At 41.2% G+C, this 24,914-nt stretch overlaps 1 protein-coding gene across 6 annotated transcripts in view; it reads right to left on the minus strand.

The window, feature by feature from the left end:
* LOC135255291 (anoctamin-1-like) overlaps positions 1–24,914 on the minus strand; it is a 46,702-nt gene that overhangs the window by 8,846 nt on the left and 12,942 nt on the right. For 3 of the 6 annotated variants that reach the window (XM_064336263.1, XM_064336262.1, XM_064336258.1), the window contains exons 4-22: positions 19,279–19,377; positions 19,036–19,187; positions 17,943–17,997; positions 17,408–17,459; positions 17,200–17,255; positions 16,840–16,881; positions 14,016–14,080; positions 13,693–13,827; positions 11,744–11,904; positions 9,186–9,268; positions 7,333–7,344; positions 6,452–6,529; positions 6,066–6,143; positions 4,899–4,973; positions 4,529–4,730; positions 3,937–4,048; positions 3,778–3,835; positions 3,343–3,443; positions 2,582–2,721 (exon numbers count right to left, since the gene is read on the minus strand). In XM_064336263.1, the coding sequence (XP_064192333.1) occupies positions 2,582–2,721; positions 3,343–3,443; positions 3,778–3,835; positions 3,937–4,048; positions 4,529–4,730; positions 4,899–4,973; positions 6,066–6,143; positions 6,452–6,529; positions 7,333–7,344; positions 9,186–9,268; positions 11,744–11,904; positions 13,693–13,827; positions 14,016–14,080; positions 16,840–16,881; positions 17,200–17,255; positions 17,408–17,459; positions 17,943–17,997; positions 19,036–19,187; positions 19,279–19,377 (1,756 nt within the window). The remainder of the gene's footprint in view (positions 1–2,581; positions 2,722–3,342; positions 3,444–3,777; positions 3,836–3,936; positions 4,049–4,528; positions 4,731–4,898; positions 4,974–6,065; positions 6,144–6,451; positions 6,530–7,332; positions 7,345–9,185; positions 9,269–11,743; positions 11,905–13,692; positions 13,828–14,015; positions 14,081–16,839; positions 16,882–17,199; positions 17,256–17,407; positions 17,460–17,942; positions 17,998–19,035; positions 19,188–19,278; positions 19,378–24,914) is intronic. The other 3 variants (XM_064336259.1, XM_064336260.1, XM_064336261.1) reach the window with 3 other exon arrangements.

Raw genomic sequence — 24,914 nt, forward strand, 5'->3', positions numbered from 1 at the left:
GTACACACACCGAGGGTGAGGTGAGGCTGTTCCTGCTAGGCCTCAACTAATGTTACAAAAAAGCACTTGCGACTTGGCTGCCTGCTGTAAATAAGAGCAGGAATCAGCCCATCCACTCTCCCCCAGTGGTGTCAGTCCAGGAGCTGTACGTGAGAATCACTTTCATCTAGACCGTTGGGTTTTAGCGTTAGCCATACTCACAAGGGAAGAATGACCTGTGTAAAATACATAAGTAGAGAAATAACCAGCGAGAATTCAGGAGGGCGATGTATCGACAGTGGGAAAGGTCAGAACTTCAATACCACTCGATTTTGAAAAATCTATTTTGCAATCTTGAATATTGACTGTCTTCAACTAATTGCTTACCTTTCCTGTTGGTTTATATTGACAAAGATAAGGGTGTTCATCAATTGAGGTAATACGATCAACATGATTAAATGAGAATACACTTAAAGAATGCAACAAACATACATTCTCATTAACCTGATAGAACATACTCACAAATTATCCACAAACAATTTTTTTGAAAACTAATTTTGGTCATTTGTGCATTTATACACGGCATAAAAAAGTTATATATATATATATATATATATATATATATATATATATATATATATTATTTGAGTGGGCTTATGACAGGATAGCTTGTGAACGTACAAATATGGTTGTATTTGTGCAGACTTCTGTGGTTTCTGCACTTGTGGTCCATCAAGGAAAACTTTCACAAGTGTCACAAGATGAACAAAGAATGCCATGTCTAACACAAGTGATAGAGGAGTCACTGTCACGCTTGAGGGTGGGAACATCAATGTCCAGGAGTCTGAAGCACACCTGTTAACAAGATCATGACCTGACACGCTCAGATCCATTTAACCCCTGACCAACAATGACCAGGGCAGTGGCAAAGCGTCACCACCCCTGCACAAGACTGCCCTATTCTCCTAAGGGATCTTTGAGATCAGTGTCTTCCTGCATCTTAGTGGTGCAGACACGGGACTACAGCTAGACCAGGGAGGACTTACAGTACCACATGGCAGGGCATACAGGCACTCAAACAAAGACGAATGAAAATTACAAAAACTAGTCACAGTTCTATCTGTTCTGGTAAAGGCAATTTATGAATTATTTCATTGTAAGCCATTGCTGTAAATTTGGAGAATCCTAGTTATTAGCTCAATTTATTTGCTTTTAAAGACAATTAGAGTTGCAGAGTCATTGTTATAAATGAAGTAATCTTGAAAATCGTTTTTAATTAGTGTTTGGAAAAGGCCAACATACATTTGCATCCATTAATTACTTCTGTCACTGACATTCATCAAAGCAGCCCCCTGTTGTTAATACAGCCAACAGGCAAATTACATACAATAGACACCTCTCTTTGGCCCTCTCTCTTGGATTTTTCATCTTGTATACACAAAATCTATCACATGATTTTTGAAGGGTCATATCCAGGCTGGGACCACAAATTAAATAAACTAAAAAAATTGGTGAATCTTTGAAATAACAAATTAATTTGAAAGCAAACATACAGGCAAATCAAAATTCTCTCACAGTGGGGGACAACCATAATGATCTCTGCAGCAACAATAAACTAATTTGTGTGACACCATTGGGTATTCTGAGTGGATCAACTGCCTACTCCACCAGCAAACAAACTTCCTCAAATTGGCTTTATCTCTTCCCGCTTATACTTTCTGCTCAACCCCACAGTTGGTCAGCTGTCATTCTGATGCGTGCAGTGCCTTACTCAAACATGTATGCTGCATAAATGTATAAATCCTGCCTGTCAACATACAGAGGTGCAAAGAGAGTCACAGTTGTATCGTCATCTTCATTTCACATTTCGCAGTTAAAATAACATCACACTACAATAACACTGGTACCCCCCCCAGCTCTCCCCAACCAGTGCTGAACCTCAGTGTGCAACCCGATTCCAAAGGTGAGAAAGCGTGCAACGACTTCCATGAGATACCGCAGTGAGGCACTGCTATTTTTGACCTACACCCTTCCGGGCCTGTCACCGTGTGGGTGTGTTGTTTAAATACTGCCTCCACGCAGAACAGGTTTCTATCTGAAAGGGAAGGGATCTGTCACACCCAGAAAAGCAGAATCAATTTCACTTCACGTGCGTTTAGCTAGAAACAGAGGGAAATTACAACAGCTATCTGTGGCTGTTTATAAACATATCAGGTTTGGAACTTGACCGGCCTGGTCTAGAACATTCCGAAAACAATAACCCTAATCACTGAAATGACGACTTGTTAAAAATAAAAGTACACAGGTTTTGATCTTATTCAAAGTATTAATATTCATCAGAATTAGACTACAAATAAATGCATGTTAGTGAATAATATTTCTATTTAATTTTCTATTTATTTTCTATTTAGTTTCTAATTTAAGTTAAAAATGAATGACAACTGTTGATCCAGGCTATAATCAAAGATCCAGGTGCACCAAAGACTAGATTTGCAAGCGAAATTTGAATACCCTGCAGGTGCCACACGCACAAAGAGTGTCGCACGAAGGGGCAAATTAAACAGCAGCGCCTTTTCTCTTCTGCAATGAACGCCTGACTTACTCATCTCCATGTACTCGGGGGTGAGCCCGGCGAACGGCTCCAGGAAGTAGTCCGTCTCGTAGCGCCGCAGTTTCTTGTGCTCCTCCTCCTGGGAGGTGCCCCTCTTTGACTTGATGTACCTTATCAGCTTCTTCAGCTTCCTGTGGGAGCAGAGGGGAGAGGAGACAAGAGGCGTAGCGCCCAGACTGAGCCATGCTGTGCACACACGCCACTGCCACGCTTCCAGGAAGCTTATCGCCCGGGGATTGCATGCGGCCAGGGATGCGCCTGAATGATATGAAGGGACAGTCTCGAGTCATGTGATCTGAAAACCCTGCCGCGGGATCCCTGATGCGAAGCAGCGCCTGCCAGCTCAGCTTTTGTAGGCCTCAACTGCTTTTAGTACCCGTGTGCCCCTTGGAACAGAGGGCCTGTCGCTGAGAGTGTGTCAGGTGTGTCTGCTGACCAGTGTGGTGAGGGCCTGGGGCCTGTGGTCAGATGTCCTCACTGTGCGCAGGGTGGGGGATAGTGCACTCTGGGGTTAGTGGAGGGGTATGTGTGTGCTCTCATAGGTGCGAGATGGCATCTGTGATTGTGTCTGCAATCATTACAGATTACACTACCTTACAGGCATTGAGCAGACGCTCTTATCCAGAGCGACTTACACTGCCATCCATTTATACACCTGGATATATATACTGAAGCAATGGAGTAGCTTGCTCATGGGTACAATATGTACATTCATGTGAAGAATGCATTGTAAATGGCAGTCTTCTACTCACGGGATGCCAATTTCAAACAGGTTGTTCTGGATGAGCTGCTTTCCCAGCATGGTGATACTGAGCTGGATGCACAGCTCCATCAGGCAGCCCCCGTGTGCACACTGGGGAAGGGAGAAGAATGACAGTTTGGTACACCTTAAACCAGAGTTACTCCTGACACAGATATGAAACAGAATAACACACTCCACCGTGTCATGAAAAGCACATGAGCAAACAGGTTTCGCAGCCCTTTTTTCAATTTCTGCACATCTGCCACCATTTCACGTTTTTTAAGGGCTGTACACAGAAACATATGCCATCAATTTTTTTTTACAGACAGTTGTGAGCAGAAAATCACAAGCAGAAAACAATCCGCCATTTTACACTAACATCAACTTTGTATTGCTTATTTAAGATATTACTTTTAAAAAGAGCAAATCGTAAAAAAAAAATTACCTCCTCCATCCGATAAGACTCAAAAACATACAGGTAACTTCCTGGACGACCAACAAGCCTTCAGGGAAATGAATAAGGCGTAACATAGTTAGAAGACTTCAGCTATATCATTGTAGGTGCACAAAATCAATACAAAACACATGTACAAAGGATTCGTACCTGCCCCTGAAGAATGCAATGTAAATAATGGGGGTGAAGGCATTGGCAAACTTGAGGATGAATGTCTTAAAGATCAATTTCTCCTCAAAGGTCTTGTCGGTCTTTGGCACCTCTGAGGACACATGAAGTTCAGCCATCAAACACACAGCCATGAGGTGATATGGGTGCAGAGCAGAGGATCAACTGTGCAAGTAAATTGAGGGGCTCACATGCTATCTTAGCACACACCCTCTATTTTATAAATAAGTTCTTATTGTGAGAATGAACACACAGACAATGGTCAGCGAAACAAACATTGACCTTACAGATATCAAAAAGTTGCTAGTTTAATATGAAATCGTATAGAAGAAATCCATAAAATTAATAACAACATGCACATATCTGAATGCATTAAACAGCCACACTGGAATACTATGTAAAGCAACAGTCATTCTAATGCAACCAACCAAAGGCAATGGCATAATAAAATTCTACAGCACCTTATGGGTAGTGGACTGTAAACAGAAACATGCTTATTATGTCAAATATAAACTGCCGTAGAATGAAGGTCATTTGAAAGGATGACTGGACTGGATGACTCCACTGGTCTTACCAAGGACTGTGAGCCAACGGGCAATGGCCGCGTACACCTCGTCCAGGATGAGGATGACCACGAGGTTGATGATGGCTGCGGTGGTCTTGACCGTCAGTCGCACGTTGGAGCGTGTGGTCGGGTTGGAACTCATGTGCAGAGCGGCCTTGGTGGAAATCCTGTAGATGATGACCCCAAAGACGATGGCAAAGGTCACCCCAATCTGAGGAGTGAGGAGATGTCAACAGTGAGTTCAGTCAGGTAACATGAGAACGGTGATTTTCGCAACCTCTAACAATTAACAGTAACAAACAATCTAACGGTCAGTACAATGACCTATTATGGAAAAATGTATCAAGATTCACTGACATTTGAGAAACTGGAAGCTTACCATGAACAACATCATGATTGCGTTGGTCAAATAAGCTGGTAACCTGTCTTTACACGTCAGTTTTTCTTTTTCTGTCTAAAAGAGAAAATAATTAACAGATACAAAATAAGTGACACTTTACTATTGCAAACCACGTGAGTTACAATGAGATCTATAGCTACTATACTACAACAGTAGAAAAACTGTTGATTCTTGATGCTGACACAACCATTTAGACATATTGACATTCTGTAATGGAATATTCCTTCACCCAGAATACCCCCCACCTCTTGAAAGCTTACACCTCTCATTGAAGAGATACTATTTCACAATTGCAGATGACGAAAGTGAATACGTTGATGAAAGGGTCAGCATCTTCAAACATTAATCCAAGCAAACCATACAAAATGCAGAAAACACTGTACAAGTTCAAGCAGAAAACAGCAAAGGCCACTATTTAAAACATGATCACACAGTTGGCGAGTTTACAGAAGCAAGCATTACTCAAAGCAGCAACGGTGAAGGCGCTACCAAGCAATAAAAAGCACAAGAAGAAGAAGAAAGAGGTGACGTGATGCACCATTTCAAACGGGTCTAAAAAGTGTTGTGAAGAAAGCTTTGTGGGCAGAAGAGTGCTTTGCTTTAGACACTGAAATGTCAAGGCCAAAAAAGCTTCGCTTCCTAATTAATCACCTGTCAAGATGTTTGTGAATGTTTTAATTTACATTTTTTGGACAATGGACACTGTTTATCCTCAATCAAATAAAACATAATTTATTCTCAAATGTACACCAAAAATTTAACTCCAATTCCAAGTGCCATGGAGATATTATGTTTCCATTTTAAAAATGTAAAAAAATGTATGCCGAGCTTTATGGTCTTCCACAGATTGTCAGAACAACTGAATGATGATCAGAGATTACTGTTATACACATAGGTAAAACCATTTCTATCCAGGCAAATTGTTTAGGCTTCTTCGATATCCGACTGCTTGTTGGGTTACTTCTATAACTACAGCAGGACAAATGCACATGAAAAAGATTTTTCACGGCTAAAATGCATTTCATTCATCTGAATATGCTTAGCTACAGTTCACAGCGCCCCTCTAGATCCTTGCATTTTTGTCTTGACAGATTGATGTGGAACAAAGAGCAGGAAAGGGGGGGGGGGGGGCAGCAATCAAAGTACCAGCTTAAGCCCAGCGACGGCGGTTTGTACAGTGTGCCTCCATTTGTTTGCAGACTCCTCCGATACCTCTGAAGGCTTCTAATAACAAGAAGGGTACGAGCAAGAGCAACCCGAGAATATGAAAACCAAACACCGAGGAAATGTGAAGCAAAAAAAAAACACTAGAGATGAGAAACACTTTGCAGGTTAACGACATTGGAGTTTGGATTAATGGCTCTGTTTAAATGTAGAGACAAAAATGTGAGAAAAGTTAGCTACAAATTAAAAATACACCCGTAAAACACTGTTTCAAAACAAGACTGTGAGTTCTAACATGCATAAACACACCCATGTCCCACAAGAACAGCACAGTTTCTCATTACATAAAAAATAAAATTCCCTCATACCTGAATTTTATGAGTTTGCCGCTCCTTCCTCAGTGTCTTTTGCATGACACGGAATTCATATTCGGCACGAGGATGGTCCTGAGGGGGTAATGGTACAGAATTAACCACATTTGCATATTCTACCTGAAAACTGGCAGTTCCCATCAGACACACCTAGTTGATGTATAGATTACCCCATTAACAATGCACTGCGACAAAAAGCACAAAGAGAAGACACCATAGGCTGTTTTGCATTTTTAATATGAGGGATGGCCATCATTAGACCGTGAGAGTGGTTAATGTACACAAGAAGCTACGTAAGAATAAAGTAGTTACAGTATCTGGGGCATGCCTGGGGTAGACCCCTAAAAGTCTAACAGCCCTTGTGGTCTCCAGGTGACCATCCCTGCATCATAGACCGTACACCACATTTTCTGACAAGGGTCCCACTAGTAAGAAGTGGCCTGAGACCTCCAGAAAAAAGCAGATCCAGAGACCTCTGTAGCAGCCCCCAGGATCTTATCTGTGGGACGACAATGTGACATGCACAGACGAAAGAAAGAAAGAACCTGAAAGAGGAGTGCGAGAGAAGAGACAGTGGGGAGAGGCAGGCAAAAGACCAGAGGATGTGCTGGAACCAACCGCTGACAGAGAACAGGGTGTTGTGTTATGGCGACGAGGCCAAGAAATGAGCAAGATTAAGAGGCGCTCATGAAAGGCAGCTGGAGAGCATTAATACGGCCCGGGGTGAGACAGAGAGACAGAGAGGAGATCCAACAAGCTCGCTTTGTGATAAACTGCAGAGGAGAAAGACTGCTGTGAAGGCAGAGAAACAGCAAAGGCGATCTGGATGGACCATCGCCATGTTAAGACTGAAACATGAAAACAAATAATGTCCAAACCTTCAGCGCGTCCTTCAGGAACCCAGGAAAAAAAAGAAAATTACAAGAAAGTAAGTTTAAGGTTTACCGATGCACTTCAATAAGTCATCCATTCTCCTGGATAGATGTCTGAAAAAATCTCTAATATCATATTGCAGGGGTATCTTCATATTATTAATATCCCAGATGGTTTCTAGAATTACAGTTGCTCAGATCAAAAATTCTGCCACTCTTGGAAAGAAACACTGCCCGTTTGGATGGTGTTCATCGGGTCTGATGTTATCTAAAGGTTAGAGGTTAAAGAGTGAACAACAAGGGAAAAGTGACTCTAACAGCCATACCAGCAGCTATACCACCAGCGTAACTTTCTCCTGCTAAATAAATCTATCAGTCAATCAATAAGTAAGCTAACAAAGCAATCAATCAACTATATTGCACTCTTCACACCAAGGTTGCTGAACAGTCACTGTCCATGGGGGATGAATAGTTAAAAGAATAAGCAAAATACAAGCAAGGCACAGTTCAGTCAGTACATAAACATACATAAACACACACAAAAAAACTTTCAAATGTTTTTTTTTTTTATTCTCAATGTTTTCGCAACATTTCTGATCTTAGGTGGAATATATTTTGACAAATGAGGAGCATCGGATGAGGAACACCACTGACACCAGTAGCCCCTAACTTTCCAAGTGCAAGAATTGAACTGACTTGCAAGGAGCTAACAATTCTGCAATGTCGGAGGACCCCTTCCCATTTAAGACCTTATATGTTGTGATGGCTACCTTAATGGACACACTGTTTAACGGGCAGCATAATGCAGGGATTTTAAGACAGGTGTGATATATTCAGTCCTGTGGATGTGGAGTCAATACCCTGGAAGCAGTTTTTGGGCAAGCTGGAAACTACTGTCTGGTAGTCAAATACACAAATTACTGTGGTCCAGCCAAAGGGCTGAAGCTAAACCAGGCAGGTCTTGGTTAATACTTAGGCCAATTGAGGCAAGGCTAAGCAATGGACAGTGGAGAGGACATATGGTTCAATGATGGGGAAAATGTGCTACAGTCTTATGGATAAGATGTTTAGGATAAGCAAGTCTAGACACACTATGTTAACGATCTCATGCCACTTATCTCAAGTAGGGGTTTGCTGGCATCCTGGCTAAATCCCAACCCACCCCTCCTAATCCAGCTATCTAACCGTCCTCTTGTTTATTTGGCTTCATAAATGGCTTCCTCTCCATTTTAACTTATGTGAGCCCTGGCATAAAATGGCTGCTGTGCATCACCTGGGTGGGTGCTACCCATTCGGGTTGATTGAGGTGACTTTCTCACATAGACAATCACACTCAAAGACTGCCAAAATTAGCTACTAGAATGTTAAGTAGGAATGCAGAGCTATAATCTTGTGTTCATTGCTGCTAAAGTAGTTAAAGTAGCATTCTGTGTTTTACAGGGGTATGAATGCTAACAAGACAATGCTACTTCACCAAATAATCTAGGCATTCCTTTCATTTAATTCAAAGCCAATGGACCCATTAAAGCAAATGCTTTTACTGGCCCAGGGAAACACGGTGTTCTTTACGACTGCTTATTTGCAAAAAAGTACATTCAGACAAGAATCCAGACAAAAATTTAATGGATCCATTGAGAGCTTTGTCTCTTCAATCCACAGAGACGACTAAAATCAATCAATTAAATTTGATTCAGTGTAGTGCTTTTATCCAATTAAAAGATGTTTAAATAGACATACAGTAAGAGCAATTCACGACCCACATTCCATATTCAGGTGATATCCCACAAGAACAGTGTGCATAAAATAAATGATGTTATGTAAGAGATAAATAGAAGAAAAAGAAAGAGGCCAGATCTCACCTCTTGGTCCTCAAACCCGGTAAGATCCCATATGTAATTCAGTCTCATCTGTCTCCTCTTCCAGTGCTCCATAAACATGGCAGCTGCACGACACAACCAGCACAGAGTTTCTCTCTCTTGCATTTCTCTCTGCAGCATTCAAAAAAGCATATTTACACGCAGACATCGGCAGTGCAACTATGCCCACTGTAATCACAAACTATGGAATGCAGATAAAGCATTCTGGGTTTGTTCCTCTTAATTTAGCCAGAAAGACTTTTGTTAGCCATTTAGCCCATGTTAACAAAACCAGCATGTGAAAGACAGTCCAAAATAGTGAACTGTTTCAGACATGAAGGGTGCCCTGAAGGGTGTGGGTTCGAATCCCAGGTCCAACAAGCTGTTGTTGCCCTAATAGGTAAAATAATTATGTAATAATGATACAGTATGTCCATCGTTAAAACCTGAGCTTAGCACAAAACCACAATAAAATTTAGAGCGGTCTCAGACGAGCACTGAAGCACACTGCACTCTGTTAAATTAATCTTAATGACCTAATGGCAACAGTGCCGTATAAAAAGGTTCACTAGTGAGTCAGGCAATTATGTAATAGTCTGGCTAATATATACTTCCTTTAAATCCGTCTCTCTCCCCATGATAACATCTAACAATGAAAATAAAACTCAAGCAGTGTGCCACATTAAACTGCAAATAAATTCTAGAGCTGAACCCCATGATGTTGTACAGTGTTCAGGTCAATTGCTTCCTGCTTCCTGCCTTCATTTGAATGTCCATGACAATGAACAGGCCGGAGGAATGCAAAGGAAAGGTCCTGTTATTTCTGCGAAGGCCCGGGTCATTATTCTTCTAAATGTCAGAGATTGTAAAATTGCACAGAACGTGCAGGCAAAATACTGGTACTTAGACAAGAGGGACCAAGAGGGACAGAGATAGAGCGAGAATGGAGGGAGAGGGAGAGTGGGTGAGAGGGGGGAGAGGGGGAGAGAGATCGAGAAAGAGAGGCAAATATTTTTTTAAATATATATAAATTTAATATATAAATTTGAATACTACTGAGGTGAATATATACACAGTGATAGTTTTGCTTTTTGAAAAGTTACTGGACAAATACTTTCCCTGTTTAAAAAGAAATATGAGAGAAATATGATTTCAATGACACCTGAAGTGCCCACTACATTCAGTGGTCAGCTGGCAAGCTTTGATTTAATAATACATTTGTCTGCAACAGTAGCATTAAATGTCCTTTGATATCTGAACTTTCTATATATTTGCAATAGAGACCACAAGGGACAAGCAAATGAAAGGGAATTAAGTAGGGATTATTGGCAAGTAAGATAAATAAATGCAAACTGTGAGGGATTGATTTTTTTCTCAATGAACACTGTGTTAATAGCTGTGAATGGTGGGTGGGTGTTCAGGTGAGCATTAACACGTCAGTGGCTGTGCAACAGTGAGTGGGTGTGGAATCTAAGGGAAGGTGAGGGTGCCTTAGTGGGAATGTAAGTGTACATTTTTTTAGCGGGCGTGGATGCGTATTGCGAGTGTAGATAATTGAAAAGGTCTTAGAGTGTATGTGTCATCAGGGAAGGTCTGAGTGCTTTAGGTATACAGACAAGTCCAAGTTTCTTAGTGGGAGTGGGTGCACTGTGAGAGAGGGTGTGAGTGATTTAGTGGATATATACAGAACGCTACTGCTCGATTCAACTTTGCAACTTTCTTCTTCTTCAAAGTTCTCACATGTCACTCCCCTGCTGAGGTAACTCCACTGGCTACCGGTCATCGCCAGGATAAGATACAAAAGTCCTGACCCTGGCCTACACTGCAGCCAACAGGACGGCCCCCACCTACTTACAAGACATGATTCAACCCTACATACCACTCCGCTCTGCTGCAGGGTGACGTGCACTCCCTGCCTTCCGGGTGAATGGTTCTCGCTCATCCAAACCACAGATCTCCTCCACCCTAGCTCTCAAGTGGTGGAATGAACTCCCCATTTCTCTATGAACCACTCAATCATTGCCCATCTTCCACTGTGGTCTAAAGATGCATCTCTTCAGACTGTACCTAGATTAACCATCACTACTCTGCAGGGCACTCCCAATCTGGGATCTCTCTTATCATTGGAATCATTATAATTTGTTCCTGTAGCACTTTCATGTTACAGATGTATCTGCATCCATCACTTATATTGCACTTGTATCATTATCTTCATGTAGTAGCTCGTCATCCTACTTCCTAGTTTGACTTGCCGTAATTTTCTGACCTAGCCTATGCTTACTGTGTGAAATGGACTTAATGTATTCATGGATATGGAAAACTGTTACATAATGAGTATTGCATCTAATCAGGCCATTGTTTTGTAGTTATTTCAATCCCCTTTGGTATGCACTTATTGTACATTGCTTTGTATAAAAGCATCTGCCACACAAATGTAAATGGAATGCAGCGTATACAGGCAAGAGTGAGTTTCTCAGTGGGAGTGGGTGCACTGTGAGAGAGGGCGTGAGTGCTTTAGTGGGTGCGCAGGCGAGCTTGTAAAATGCCTTAAGCCAGCTCACCCCACAGTGCCATGAAGATGGAGAAGAAGACGGTGGCGGGGTTGTCGAAGAGGTGGCTGGCCCTGGCTGTGCCGCAGGCCGAGCTCAGCTTCCAGTAGCTGCATGCCCGGTCACACATAGGACACATGGTGATGTTGTTCTTGGGGTCACAGATCTCCATGCTGGGGAGGGGACAGAGGGTCTAACAGTCATCTTTAGGGACAAACAACGATGAAATAAGCTTGACCAAGTTCTCCATACATGCACACACATGTCTGTATATGCATGTATGTTCCTCTGTGTGGATGTGTGTGTGTGTGCACGTGTGTGTGTGTCCATGCTTGTAAGTCTTTCAAAAGAGAGAGGTAAGAGCTTCCTGAAGGTTACAACAGCAACATTCCATAATAATTAGTGAACCCCAAGCTCAGGCCTAATGGTGCCTAATGGCTAACATCACCCAACATGAGTCACACTCTGTGGAGATCCAAACAAAGAGGAAACCAAATGCATCCCACAGCAGCCCCACAGGATTGCTCATGAAGCAGCCAATATTCATTTGCTGAGCGATGCCCAGAGGCAGTGCAGCACTCACATGCTTAACAGTACATGACAGGACAAGAACGAGATTCTTTACTGTTTTATCCAGTACGCCTGACAGCTAGACTATCAGCAGACTCAGCTAAACACTACATGTATTATTACAAACAAGCAAAATCAAGTTTTTCGAGGGAGTTACATTTTAAATACATTGTGAAAATAAGGACAATCAAAACAGCAAGAGCAACCAATGAGGGGTCAATACACCAAATGAAGAGGTGAGATACTCATCCCCAATGCACCAATGCAAACCCTGCACAATGAACTGCTATAAAGAAGTATTTCTTTATAGCATTTGAGGTGATGTGAAAGTTCACATCACACGACAAGCCATCCAAATGGCTGCAGCTGCACTAGCCCTGTTCAACATTAAAGGTACAGAAAAAATGTAAAACTCTCAAAATGATTGGATGGCACCTCTTGGAGTGGAGGGTCTAAGGATTTCAGCAGCACAGTAATGTGTACAGTTCTGCCCTTTGGGGAAGGGTGTGGCCAGGATCAGTGAGAAGTCAGAGATGGTTGTCAACTTAAAACTGTCAGTGAAAAGCTGGGGGGTAAACCGCTCATGTAGGGCAGGTATTTCAAAACTATCGTCATTTCACAATTTTTCAGGGGGTTGTCAGACATGCAACATTTTGTGACCCATTAACTGATCACTGCTTCATGCTACCTATCTGCTTATTATAGACCTTTATCCAGCACGATAGCTTCCATTTTACTTAGCGTATTCCCTATCTAAACACCACTATGGCGAAGAAGCCCTATGTATTGCTGGGCATATGCCTAAGCATTTCAGGTTAAGAAGCCATCTGTAGTGCACAACAGTGGTGTCTGCCCCTGGCCTGGTCCACTACCCTTGACTTCATGTTCTGCAGCCAACCCCCAACACTAGGCCCTGATAAACTGGAGAATGTAGGTCACATATCTGCGCAAGCACTCAAGGAGGGTTCTTTTTTTTGTAGTAGGAGTGACGCCGTCCTTTGTTCGGAAACTGTTGTGGCAACAGGTGTGTTTTTCCGATAGCTACTAAAACTGTACGAGCTGTACAGTTTTATCTTAGCTGTTTGCCAAGTGCCACCTGGAGGTGCTATGCAAATGCAACACCCTTCAGGTTTTCCCGGCAATCTCAATCGCACTGCAAGCAAAACACACTGAGCCGATACTACTACTGCATCTGTGAAGGCCGTAGTAAAAATGTCATAATCCTCTCTGCTAGACGCTAGTGTTTACACATACAAAGTAGGCCATCCATGACCCCTTATGAAACAGAGCTGCGAAGTAGAAAAACTAGATTCTCCTGAGTCTGCATTCCAGCATTCGCCCTTGGCAGTCTGGTACTTTTCCACCACGTTGGAGTGAATGGGGAGGCTGACCTGGGAATGTCATCGTCCACCGTGGCACAGCCGTATAGGAAGACGATGACGCCAACCAAGGAGGCGGGGATTAGCATCTGCGTGTATACTCCCAGCCAGGCAAAGTACAGGCCAATCTTCTCACCAAAGTACTTTCTGAAAGAATACAGAAGAAACTTGACCATAGAAAGGGTGGCTTACAGTAGGACTGGTCCCTGCGTACATGATATGGGTATGACGTTACAGTTATCATCTTAAGCTGATCACATAAGCTTTTAATTGAACAGGTGTGCTCAAGCACACAATGAGTGCACAATACAGAATGAGGAAGACTGCAGTCTCACCTAATCAGGCTAATGGGCTGATACTTGTAGAAAACACCGTAACTTGCCCACTCTTCACGTAAGAGCTGAAAGACAAAGAGAACCACACAATCACAATTTTTCCATTACGTATGCCCACACGCGCATTCGTAGGCTCTTCAATTTTACTTATATTTCCTAGCAGGCTAAGAAAGTATGCAAAATAAATAAATAATTAAATATGCGTATTGAAAAAAACTAATTCCTGTGCGCTATTGACAGTGTATTGACCCCTGTGCGCTATTGACTGATTGGCAGTCCAGAAGAACTGCAGTCAACCTTTTTCCCTCAGCTGACGACAGATGTCAGGAGTGAGTATGCGATAGTGACAGAGATGGCTCTGGGGATTAAAACGCTGCAAGGCCAATGCTGCAAGTGGTTCACACTCACTGTTTAACGTTAGCCCCAGGACAAATACTCACAAGAGCAGAAGGTCTTATTTCAAACATCTGTCACCTCGATGACTGCAGCTAGCCAAAATGTGCAAGTTTACGTGTGAAAATTGATAAAATCGTCACCACTCCAGACAAGTTAACTGGCAAGTATATTCATATGCTTCTATCTCGGCAGCAAAAACTCTTCTTTGACAATGACCAGGTGGCATATACACCTCAGAGCACAAAGGTACAAGGTGGAGTTTGAATTGTACATCCAAAAGACGCAAATACATTTTCCCTCTTAACACATGCTACAGCGGAAGTCTGATGAATTAAACTCCAACTACAGTTTGAGCAAATAATAACTGTACAAACATACACAAATGCAAACATAGTATCTCCGGCAGCACACACACGCATGTACACACACACACACACCCTTTATTAAAGCAGCATGGGCGGAGGTATGTCAGTCAGCTTGAAGTAATGCAATCTGGGTGTTTATCAACTGCCTATGTGTGTGCCTGTGACCTCAAGTTACCACACATACACATGAATTCCTAGACCTTCACTCCACAGGTGTGGCCCCATCCTTTTTCATGCTCCATTCCCTGGTTACTGAAGTTCATATAATCAGCTGTGAGATCCAACATACCCCTTGGCACCCACTGCTTCCGGTAGAAAATGAATTTGGGGATACACAGTATGCGCTTGAGTCTCTGCTCTCCACCAACAACCCTGCTTGCTGACATTCAGCCATGACTTGGCTGGACCCTGTGAGAGTGGCAGGGGATGAAACTGCTAACCACTGGTCCGATGCCAGGGTGGGCGCACTCATGGGGCACATAAAAGCCTCGCCCCGAAAGCTGGAATCTCGCAGCAGTGCGCTCCTTTCCACCTACGTACAAATAATACCACACCTTCTCCCATATCTCTGCTAAAGAGCAAGGTGTGCAAACAGTTTCATTACAATCGCATAGTGCCAATTTATTTTCCTGCAAAAGCCTCCTTCTTCAAAATGCTGTGCACATATAAAAAATGATTCCAGTAGTACATAGGTGTATGTGTGCCACTGGCTTGTGAAAAGACTGTGAATACACATAGACCATACTCATCCAAATGCAAAACTGAACTTGTGAGATAACAGCCAGGAATTAATCAAATGAAATGGCCTTTTAAAATGTGGAGAGAGAAAGTGTGTGGCTGTTGAACCACCACCTTTATCCCCTGCCTGGTCAGGCACAGCTCTTTCAAACGCTCTCTACAGTTACCCCAGAGACTGAGCCCTGAACAGATTTCACTTCCCCTCTGGGTTAATAACAAGGCTGCCCATGCTATTAAGCTCTGTATGGGCAAGCGCACTAAATTACACACTGTCCCCACTGGATTTCTGGACCCTTTGTAGAGACTTCCTGCCCACTCATTTGTCAGCTTGCTGAAGGAGGTAACCTATAATCTGCACAGCTGTGGAGTGATAAAATTCCACAATTCTACATTGAGTCATCTTTGTCAGATGTCAAGGGTGAATGAAAGAATGAGGTTCAGGAAGCTGTCATACTGTACATACAAATCTATCTATAAACATATAAGCACACACGCACGGACGCAAAAAAACACAATATTTGTATTGACAATGAAATTTAATTAACAAAATGTGATTTTGTGCATGCAAATGACACACAATGATTTAAGTATATGCCATGTGGATGCTGAAACCCTGTGCCCCCATATGTTTGTAAGAGTAGGCATACATATGCACACGCATATGCATGCACACACACAAAAGCTAGTAAACATGAACTAGGATTAAGATAACCAGCTCCCTGAAACCGCACCCGGCCCATTAAAGTCGGATGCCTACGTTCTAATATTTTTGAACATTCTAACACTAGTGTTATTGTTCCATTATAATAAAGGCAGATGTCTAATGTCTAACATATTCTCAACCTTTGGATACGGGGCCATACAGGCCTCTTGGGAGCTCAGGCTTTCAACAGCTGTGTTGTTTAGACACACGACACACCCCCTACCCTGCACTCCCCACCCCCTCCTTGCCCCCAAAGCTTGGACACTGGGGTTACATAACAGCCTGCTTAAAAGATGAGGAAACACAGACAGCCCATGCTATCAGGGAGGCTCATTAAAGGGATTACCCCGGTGACTGTAAACACCTGTCCAGACACACACGTCGAGTGTCCCTTTTCAGTGATATGCTGGAACTCTTCTGCCAAGGTGCTTCAACACCAGGACAGACTGATAAGATTGTTTGAAAGCACTCAAATGAGCTGTCAACCCCCACAATAACACTGCCTGTGGATTTTGAGATGGGTTCGCCCTGTCGAAAATGGCGCACCCGTTCTTCTCACAAATACCAACGAGCAAATGGTTAGTACAGCTGCGCTGGTCTGAAAGGAGGGATCAACTCTTACCTTCCTGTCGTTAGGGTCTGTGTTTTCACCCTCTATGTCTCCCTGAAATATAGACAAAGAACGGCTTACTGTTCAAAACTATTAAATTCAGCATACCTTCCCTGCAATACATAACCTAACAGAATGAGATATAGTCTCCATCCTCAAATTAGGTTTGTGTTCTTCTATTGAGTTTGCTGGAACTGAAATATGTACACTAAGCAAAACAATGAAATGCATACAGTGCTGCAGGCAGTACCTTCCTATGTAATGCATATGGCCTTATTAGAGGTTTACATTTTAAACCGTGACTACCAAGGTGCCTATATTTTTTTTTGTTATCAGTGTTAAATATACACCATTACTCATAATAATACTTACATCATGTAAAGGATAAGCCGACATGTATACCCCACTTGCAAGTAGACTGGTGATTCCTGTGAAAAATAACAAATTAATCACGCAGGCACAAGTATGCATGCACACATGCACAAATATAGAGTGATATATTACATTGCAGCGATAGCTATAAAGGCCATCACATCAACAAAATTTCTATTTATTTCAAAAGTGGGGACATGCGGCTTACCCATGATGTATTTGGCTCTTGTACATTTTGTGCGTTTCAATATTTCAAAAACCTGGCATGGGCAAGATTCAACAATACATCAGACTCTATACACCACATACAGTTACTGTCTTGAGCTAAACACTCTAAAGAGCATTCATTTTCAAAACCCAAGCAGGATTTGTGGAGCTTCAAATTGGACAGTTTCCATTCCTTTCCATCTGTCCAAATGAGCTCATATGAAACAAAGCAGATGGGCGGTGCGGAAAGATGGATGGCTTCTCAAAAAATGGAGATTAATAACTGCTAATGAATCAATTATATTATAAGAAAATTGCTCATTACTATTTGCATTTAAGATGACAGACACAAAATGTATAATATTACAAACACCACAAACAATAAACTGAGGGTCAGGTGATTTGGCATTAAAATCTGACACAGACATGAGGCAACTTGCGTCATACATACAGTAAATGGATAAATACTTTGCTATTTGTATGTGATTCCTTGTTTTAATGTACTGGCGGTCCAAGTTGGCTAGTAGACAACTTACAATTGAACTTCTTGTTTTACTGTCAAAAAAGGAGTCTCTGTCGGACAAATCAAACCTGTTGAGAAAAAAAAACAGCAGAGGCCCCAAAGTTAGCTCATCATATTTCCTGGCATCACACTCTCATTTCACAGCCACAAATTCCCCAGCCATTCGGTAACATCATAAAGAAATACTCCGTAAATCCGTAACCATCAAACACCATTTCAAAAGGCTTAATACACACAAACATGCGCATGCGCCCACATGCATAGGCACACACATGCACACACACACACACACACACACACACACATGCGTGCGCATAAGCACACGCATGCAGACACACACACACACACACACACAGACAGAACACATCTGGTTGACCAGAGAAAATGAAACACTTTACAGAGCTGCAGCAGACATGCAAATGAAGGTGATACACCATGGAAGGATTCTTCAGTATCCATAGGTAGCCAGCTGGGTGTTTGATTGCAAGGACAGAATTGCGTTCCAGGGGAGAAGGGTGCCCAGAATAGCAAATGACCTCTGGCTACACTCTCTTGTACAAAAACAGACCTGGTTACAGGCTGTGCCTTAAACAAATAAACTCTTTACCATTTGTTTAAGATAATCAGTGTTTTTATTTAGTAACACAAATATTTATTTTCTTCTGGTTCTTGACCAATTTATTTATAAGGAGGCTTGTTTTGGCCATTCATTAGTGCGATTACATGAGGATAAGCATGTTTTGGTTTTCCAAGTGGCACAGGGTCGGGTTTGTTTTTTTGTGTTATTTAGTTTTCGATTGCACCTCACTTAAGCTGAAGAATTTAGCCTTTGCTGCGGTCCTGAGAGCATTTTCAGGATTGCTTTTAATACTCTAAATTTACTTTAATACGACTGCCTTCGGGCAGGGTAAAACATAGTCCTGGAGGGTTGCAATGTTTTTAGGGTTTGCCTTCTTAATTCCAAACCTCTGTCCACACCAGAAAATAATATTAGTACATTAGAAGTTTGGTGAGCCCATACAATTGAGCCAAGATCTCCAAAAGAGGGATCAGTAAAACCTGGTTATGCCTCTGCATCAGGAGAGATCGTGCAGAAGAGGACTTACAGGTGTTGCTTTTCTCTAGAGAAGGGGTAGGAGAGGTGTTTGACATTCTTTATCCTGTTCTCCTCCACTTTCGGATGCAGAGGCTCTGTCACTTTGTGAATGAACGTGTTGATCTTCTCCACCAGGTTGCTTCCCTCATTGACCTCATATACCTAAATATAATTTAAAGAAACAGGAATAAAAAAACAGATTGCACATTCAACTTACTTTCAGGATCAGGAAGACCAAGGAGGTGTGGCTTACTTTTTTGGTTGGCATCTTCAGTTTCATGAACTCAGCCTCTCGACAAAGTACATGCCATGGCGCATGTATCTTCACAAACCCTACCCCAGGGATTTTGGTCTAAAAACACAAGAACACAAACACACATAGTGACGTGAAATGCTACATGAGCATTCAGCCTGAAGCTATATAGGGAGCAACTTATTTCCATAAAAATCCTTTAATACATATTTGCATATTTTACTCCAGTTAATACCGGTTCAAATATCAACAATACAAGACTGGAAGATAATTATTGTGTCCTGTGCAACACTCACAGCCTTGGGGATCTCTTATGTCAACTTTGTCCTCCATGTGAACTATGACTTTCTGATCCAGCAATCAGGTGTATTTACAAACAACAAAAAGAAATAATACAAATACACAGACAAATAAAATACAAAATAAGATTATTATGTCTTGAATGGGGTTTTTATTTATTTATTCATATTTTGACAGCCGTGCACCCTGACTGAAGATTCCTTGATCAACCAGAGGGGATGGGGGGGGGGGGGGTCGCTGGGGTATGAAGACACATTCATCCTACCAAATGAATTCCCCCCTCATTGAGCAATGCTACGGCTACCCTACCATCTGCATTGGCATGGCCTGGATTTGATATCAGTCTATGGGGCCCAGTGAACCAGCCAGCAATGTCTTAGGTCTTAGGCCTGGAGGCCTTGCCAGCACAGTGCCAAAAGAAAACTACTTCAGTTAAGTAATTCTCCAACCCTGACCAGAAGGCAATTTAGTAGAAAAGTTGATTAAACAAGACAATACACCAAACTTAAATGTCATATGAAATGGCCCGTGTGCATGGATTAATCTCATTATACTACCTGTAACAAAATTTCATTAATTTCATTAACTACATGAATTTCTTGATAAAATTATTTAAATGTCTGTTCAGCTGTAACATTAGTCTGCTGACAGTAAGCAACTACATTGTATTTAGTTTGAAGGACTTCAAATTTTAGATTTTCTCTAACACTTATAGACATCATTATTTTATACAAAAGTATTGAAGATCTGTCAAGATTTAGTCATTAACAACATGCGATTCAATCCTGGGTCTTGCTCCAGTCTTAAAACTCTTGTGGTATGACTACATAAAACAGTTCAAAATCTGTTGCCAGCACTCCAGATAGCAATAAAGAGTCATGTCATTTTGGTAAATAGGGTGCATATTAAAGGAAACATGCAATAAAGTAAAAATACAAAACTTAATTGCAGAAACTTAATTGCAGTTTGGTTCAATAACCCTTGGTAGGGTTATTGAACCAAACTTCAATAAATGAACTAAGAGAGTCAAAGCCACATTCATTTTCTTTTAGGAATAGCAGTGTAATCAATACTGTGCACCACTTTTAAGTTTTGTATACTGAGTTTGTTACTCATGAAAAGCTTTCATTCACAGGATAGTCATTTTTTGACATGAGGATGACAGGAACTGGAGGGGTTAAACCGAAATATGTGCAGAATTTACAATGTAAACATTTCTCTCAAAAGTTGTATACCCTTGACAGTGGAGCAGATATAAAGAATGCATCAGTCTAAATTCCATTTCAAAGATTCAATTCATGAATGGTAGGCCATTTACTGCAAACATTACCAAACATCTATCAGTGCTGGTCACAGAATGTAATATTGACCTCTTTGTTATCAGAACACTAGATCGAATACATTGATGACAGATTTTGGTGGTGGAAAAACGAACAAAAAAAGGCAAATGGAGGCAAACATTGCGACAAATGACTTCAATAAAATACAAAAGAAAAGCTAAAGTAGGTCATTCGTGATGAAAAAAGACATGTCAAATCATATGGGAAATTAATTTGAGAAAGTTCAAGGCACTTCCTGTATAGTTCTGTGGAAAACAGAGTCACATACCAAAACATGCCTCAGCCAAGTGCAAACGTAAGCATGAGTATTATTTGGAAGTGGACACAACCAGCTACTTAAAACAAATAGCTTTCAGTGATCAGAGCTGAAGCCACAAACAGAAGCCAGCCTTTATTCATTGCTCACAACTCAGCTTCTATAAAGTGCACAAGACTAAAGCATATCGGCTTACAAGGATTGGCTGATTTGATTACTCATTCATCACAGTCATACTCATGTTCACCCTTTTATAAACTCATTATGGAAAACATCTGTTGGGACCATGACATCCCTTCGGCTATAAATAAATCTTGGAGCAAATTTAGGACGGCCAGATTTCACAGAGGGGGTCCCAGACTGCAGATACTGGCTTAACATTTCTATCTATCTAATCAATCTAATCTATCTATCGACCTCTATCTATGCATAATTTTTAAATTATTGATCATTATTGAAAACAGGTTAGAACTATCCAGAACTCAAGAAAGTGTAGTAAGAAGGCACACCTAAAATGTGCTCATAAACAGTCCATGAAATCAGATAAAATAAATTAAAATCGCACACTTCCCTCCATGTAATTAAAAAGCATTTTTTGTGAAAAACTTTAATTGCATGAAGAGAAGTATGCGATTCATCTACAACTATCAATCCATCTCCTCTAACACTGAAGTGCTTAGACTTGGATAGACTAATCTGTGGACATGTAGTCCATTCTGTATGCTTACAGCCGGATATTTACTGAGGCTACCTTGCACAGTGTCCCACTTTAGTCTGCAATCTTTAGGTTACAAGCCCAGCTGTTGCTTCACATCCATTTAACTTAACCCCATAATCTACCACTCTTCACAGCCCAATGTCCGCTCATCCTTTAACTCTGTTCTCAAGTCCCTTGTTTTCGACATGAATACCACATTCCAGGTCGTTTTCGTATTACATTCATTTTCTCAGGAAACCCAAGCATGTTCAGTAAAATATATAAATACTTCTCTCCTCCATTCCTTTTTTTAAAAATGTGTTTCCAAGCATATTCCTAAATCCTCTCAAACAGGGATTCTCTCCCCCCCTCTTATTCAGTCTCATAACTGCATAACTCTTTCCTGTCGCATAAACCACTTCTCTTTCCTCAATCTTAATTCTATTTGATCCCTCTTACATTTTCAGAACGGCATATTGCTAAACTTTCTCCCATTCTGCTCATACACAGCCCCCCCCCCCCCAGTTGCCTTCCTGTTCACTCTCGTCAAGGCTCCCGGAGAGGCTCTGCTTCTGATCATTCTCAAAAAGAGTACCCAACACTCAGTTTTTGATCTGTTCTGTTTCTTTCTGCAGCCATTCCCTGGGCCCTTACACTTTCCCATGGCCTCCCTTACCATTTCCATGTAGTTGAGGAATTCAGTTTTAACTGCCAGGTTCCAATTCACAACCAAAATTGGGTGCATTTCAGCCATCTAAAAAAATTAATCCATTATAAAAACATTGGTCATTTTGCCTTGAGTATTATTTTATTATCTCCTACCACTCTCCCAACAAATAATTTATTATATTTTAGCTTTGGTGGCCTTCTTCTTATGCACTGTGACCTCTCCAAATGACACCTAATTCTCCTCTCACTTCTGGGATACTCAGATGCTACCTTTCTGCACAGCTTCCAAAGCCGTCTCCACTGTCCTCACTCATATTGCTTTTTATCTGTAATATGTGATTTCTTCTTATTCTTTTCATTCTTAAGATCACCTCATAATACAATCTTTCACTTTCCTGGCTTTATCTGCATCTCTATCTTACACACCAGTAGGGTACAAGAACTCATTTTTATTACTGCAAGTCACTCTCATGATGATGATAGATTATTATTATTATTATTATTATTATTATTATTATTATATTCATTCATTTATACAACATCTTGAGGAATTATTATTATCTATTATTGTTTATTAAATAAATATCAGTCATCATTTGACCTCCTCCACACAGTGAATCAAGGGGACTTTTTCCAGAGGTACAGTATAGAAAAACAACAGCAAGGGCATTTTGGTTTTGCAAGAGGGGAGACTTGCGGCCAAGAATCACATCACATGGGCCTGCGATCGCAGCTGCTGCCGTTGCGGACGTCCGTGACGCCGGCGTTGTCCTCGGCTCTCAGAGCGCCACTGAATTACTGCGAGTCTTGGCGGGCAGCGAGCGGTTATGCCCCACACGCGTCCGCAGAGACGTCACGCTCTCTCTGCATCTGTACTATCTACGGGGATGGGATAATGCGCGTCCATATCAGTCATCAGAAAGTCGTGACAGATAAAAGGTCTACAGCGAAGAACAGCACGAGCTCAGGGCCCAATGGCTCTGCAGTGGGCACGGACATAAATCACGTGGTGTAAACGTGAAGGATACCGAATGCCCAAAAATAATGCACAACTGAGCTGAGCTAACAAAGTCAGATTACAAATACGGATACACGCAGTGAGCATGCACATTGAAAGAATGTGATTTTTTTTCTTTGCTTAGTACCGCTGAGTGGCAAACATAATTTTTGTCACACAAATGTGAAATCTGTGCTACAGGAGACAAAAAATAAAAAAATCTGGCCAGTCAGGCTGACTGCTGAAAAATTTTGCTTGCTACTTCATTATTTAAAAGAGTCCAAGAACTCCAAGAAAAAGTAGCATTACACTGTTCCATTTTAAAAGCGAAATCGTAAAGTGTGAAAGTCAAGCTTGTTAACTGCCGATCCACACAAGAATAAGTCAGGTCTTTAAAAATTGCAATACACTGTGCAGCATGTATGCAGCCTTGATAACATTAAGTCTTAAAAAATCATCATTTGAGAGCAACAGTTGCAAACCAGGGTAACATCCTTACAGACAAGACAAAAATAATAGCAGAAGTTAACTTTCAATTGCATCACAATAATTTATAAAATACACATACAAATCAACAGAAGTGAAATAGAAAATGGCTTCTCAAAACAAGGAAGACCAGCCAATATATCATGTACTGTACATGTTTTATACCGAGGCATGCATATCAGCAATTTTCAAATTCACTATTATTCTTATTGGGCACTGGTTTTATTTAAATACATTTTTATTACAAGAGTAATAAACACGATAGTCACCATACATGTCAGTTTAATATAAATGCACATAAGAGCAAAATATAAGACAAAATAAATACATTTTTCTCTAAGCCACTTTATTTATGTGCGATATTTGACTCTGTTTTTTTGTTGCATAAACTTTTTTGTTTTTGTAACTGTTTGTTAGTTGTGACTAAACTTTTCTGAGCAAGGACAGGGCACAGTGTATTGTTCCGTATTCATACTGGGCCATTTGTGATAACAGTTGACTGCCTTTGGAAACATTCCAAAAATGTAAATGAAGCAACACTAGGTATAAGTAATAGAAGCATTGCCACTTATGATTCATCAATGGTGTGTAATCCTCAACTGTATTAAAAAAACTATTCCTTGTGGCGATGAAAAATTTCACTGTGGGAAGAGCAGCTTATTCCTTTATAAAGCTCGAGCTAAGGCATTCTCTTTATCATCGAAACAGGAATTGTAGCCAATCATCAGGCTGATTTGATTTCTCCTTCATAGTAAACAATACACACAATACACTAAGAAGGCATGGTGGCATGGTAAGTATCTCTGTAAAGCCTAACACAGTAGATTCATTTCCCCTTTTACTTGTTTTTAACAGATCATGATTACAGGTGATCCAGAACTAAAACTACAC

The sequence above is a fragment of the Anguilla rostrata genome, chromosome 5 (genome assembly GCF_018555375.3).
Source record: "Anguilla rostrata isolate EN2019 chromosome 5, ASM1855537v3, whole genome shotgun sequence".
Taxonomy (NCBI): Eukaryota; Metazoa; Chordata; class Actinopteri; order Anguilliformes; family Anguillidae; genus Anguilla; species Anguilla rostrata.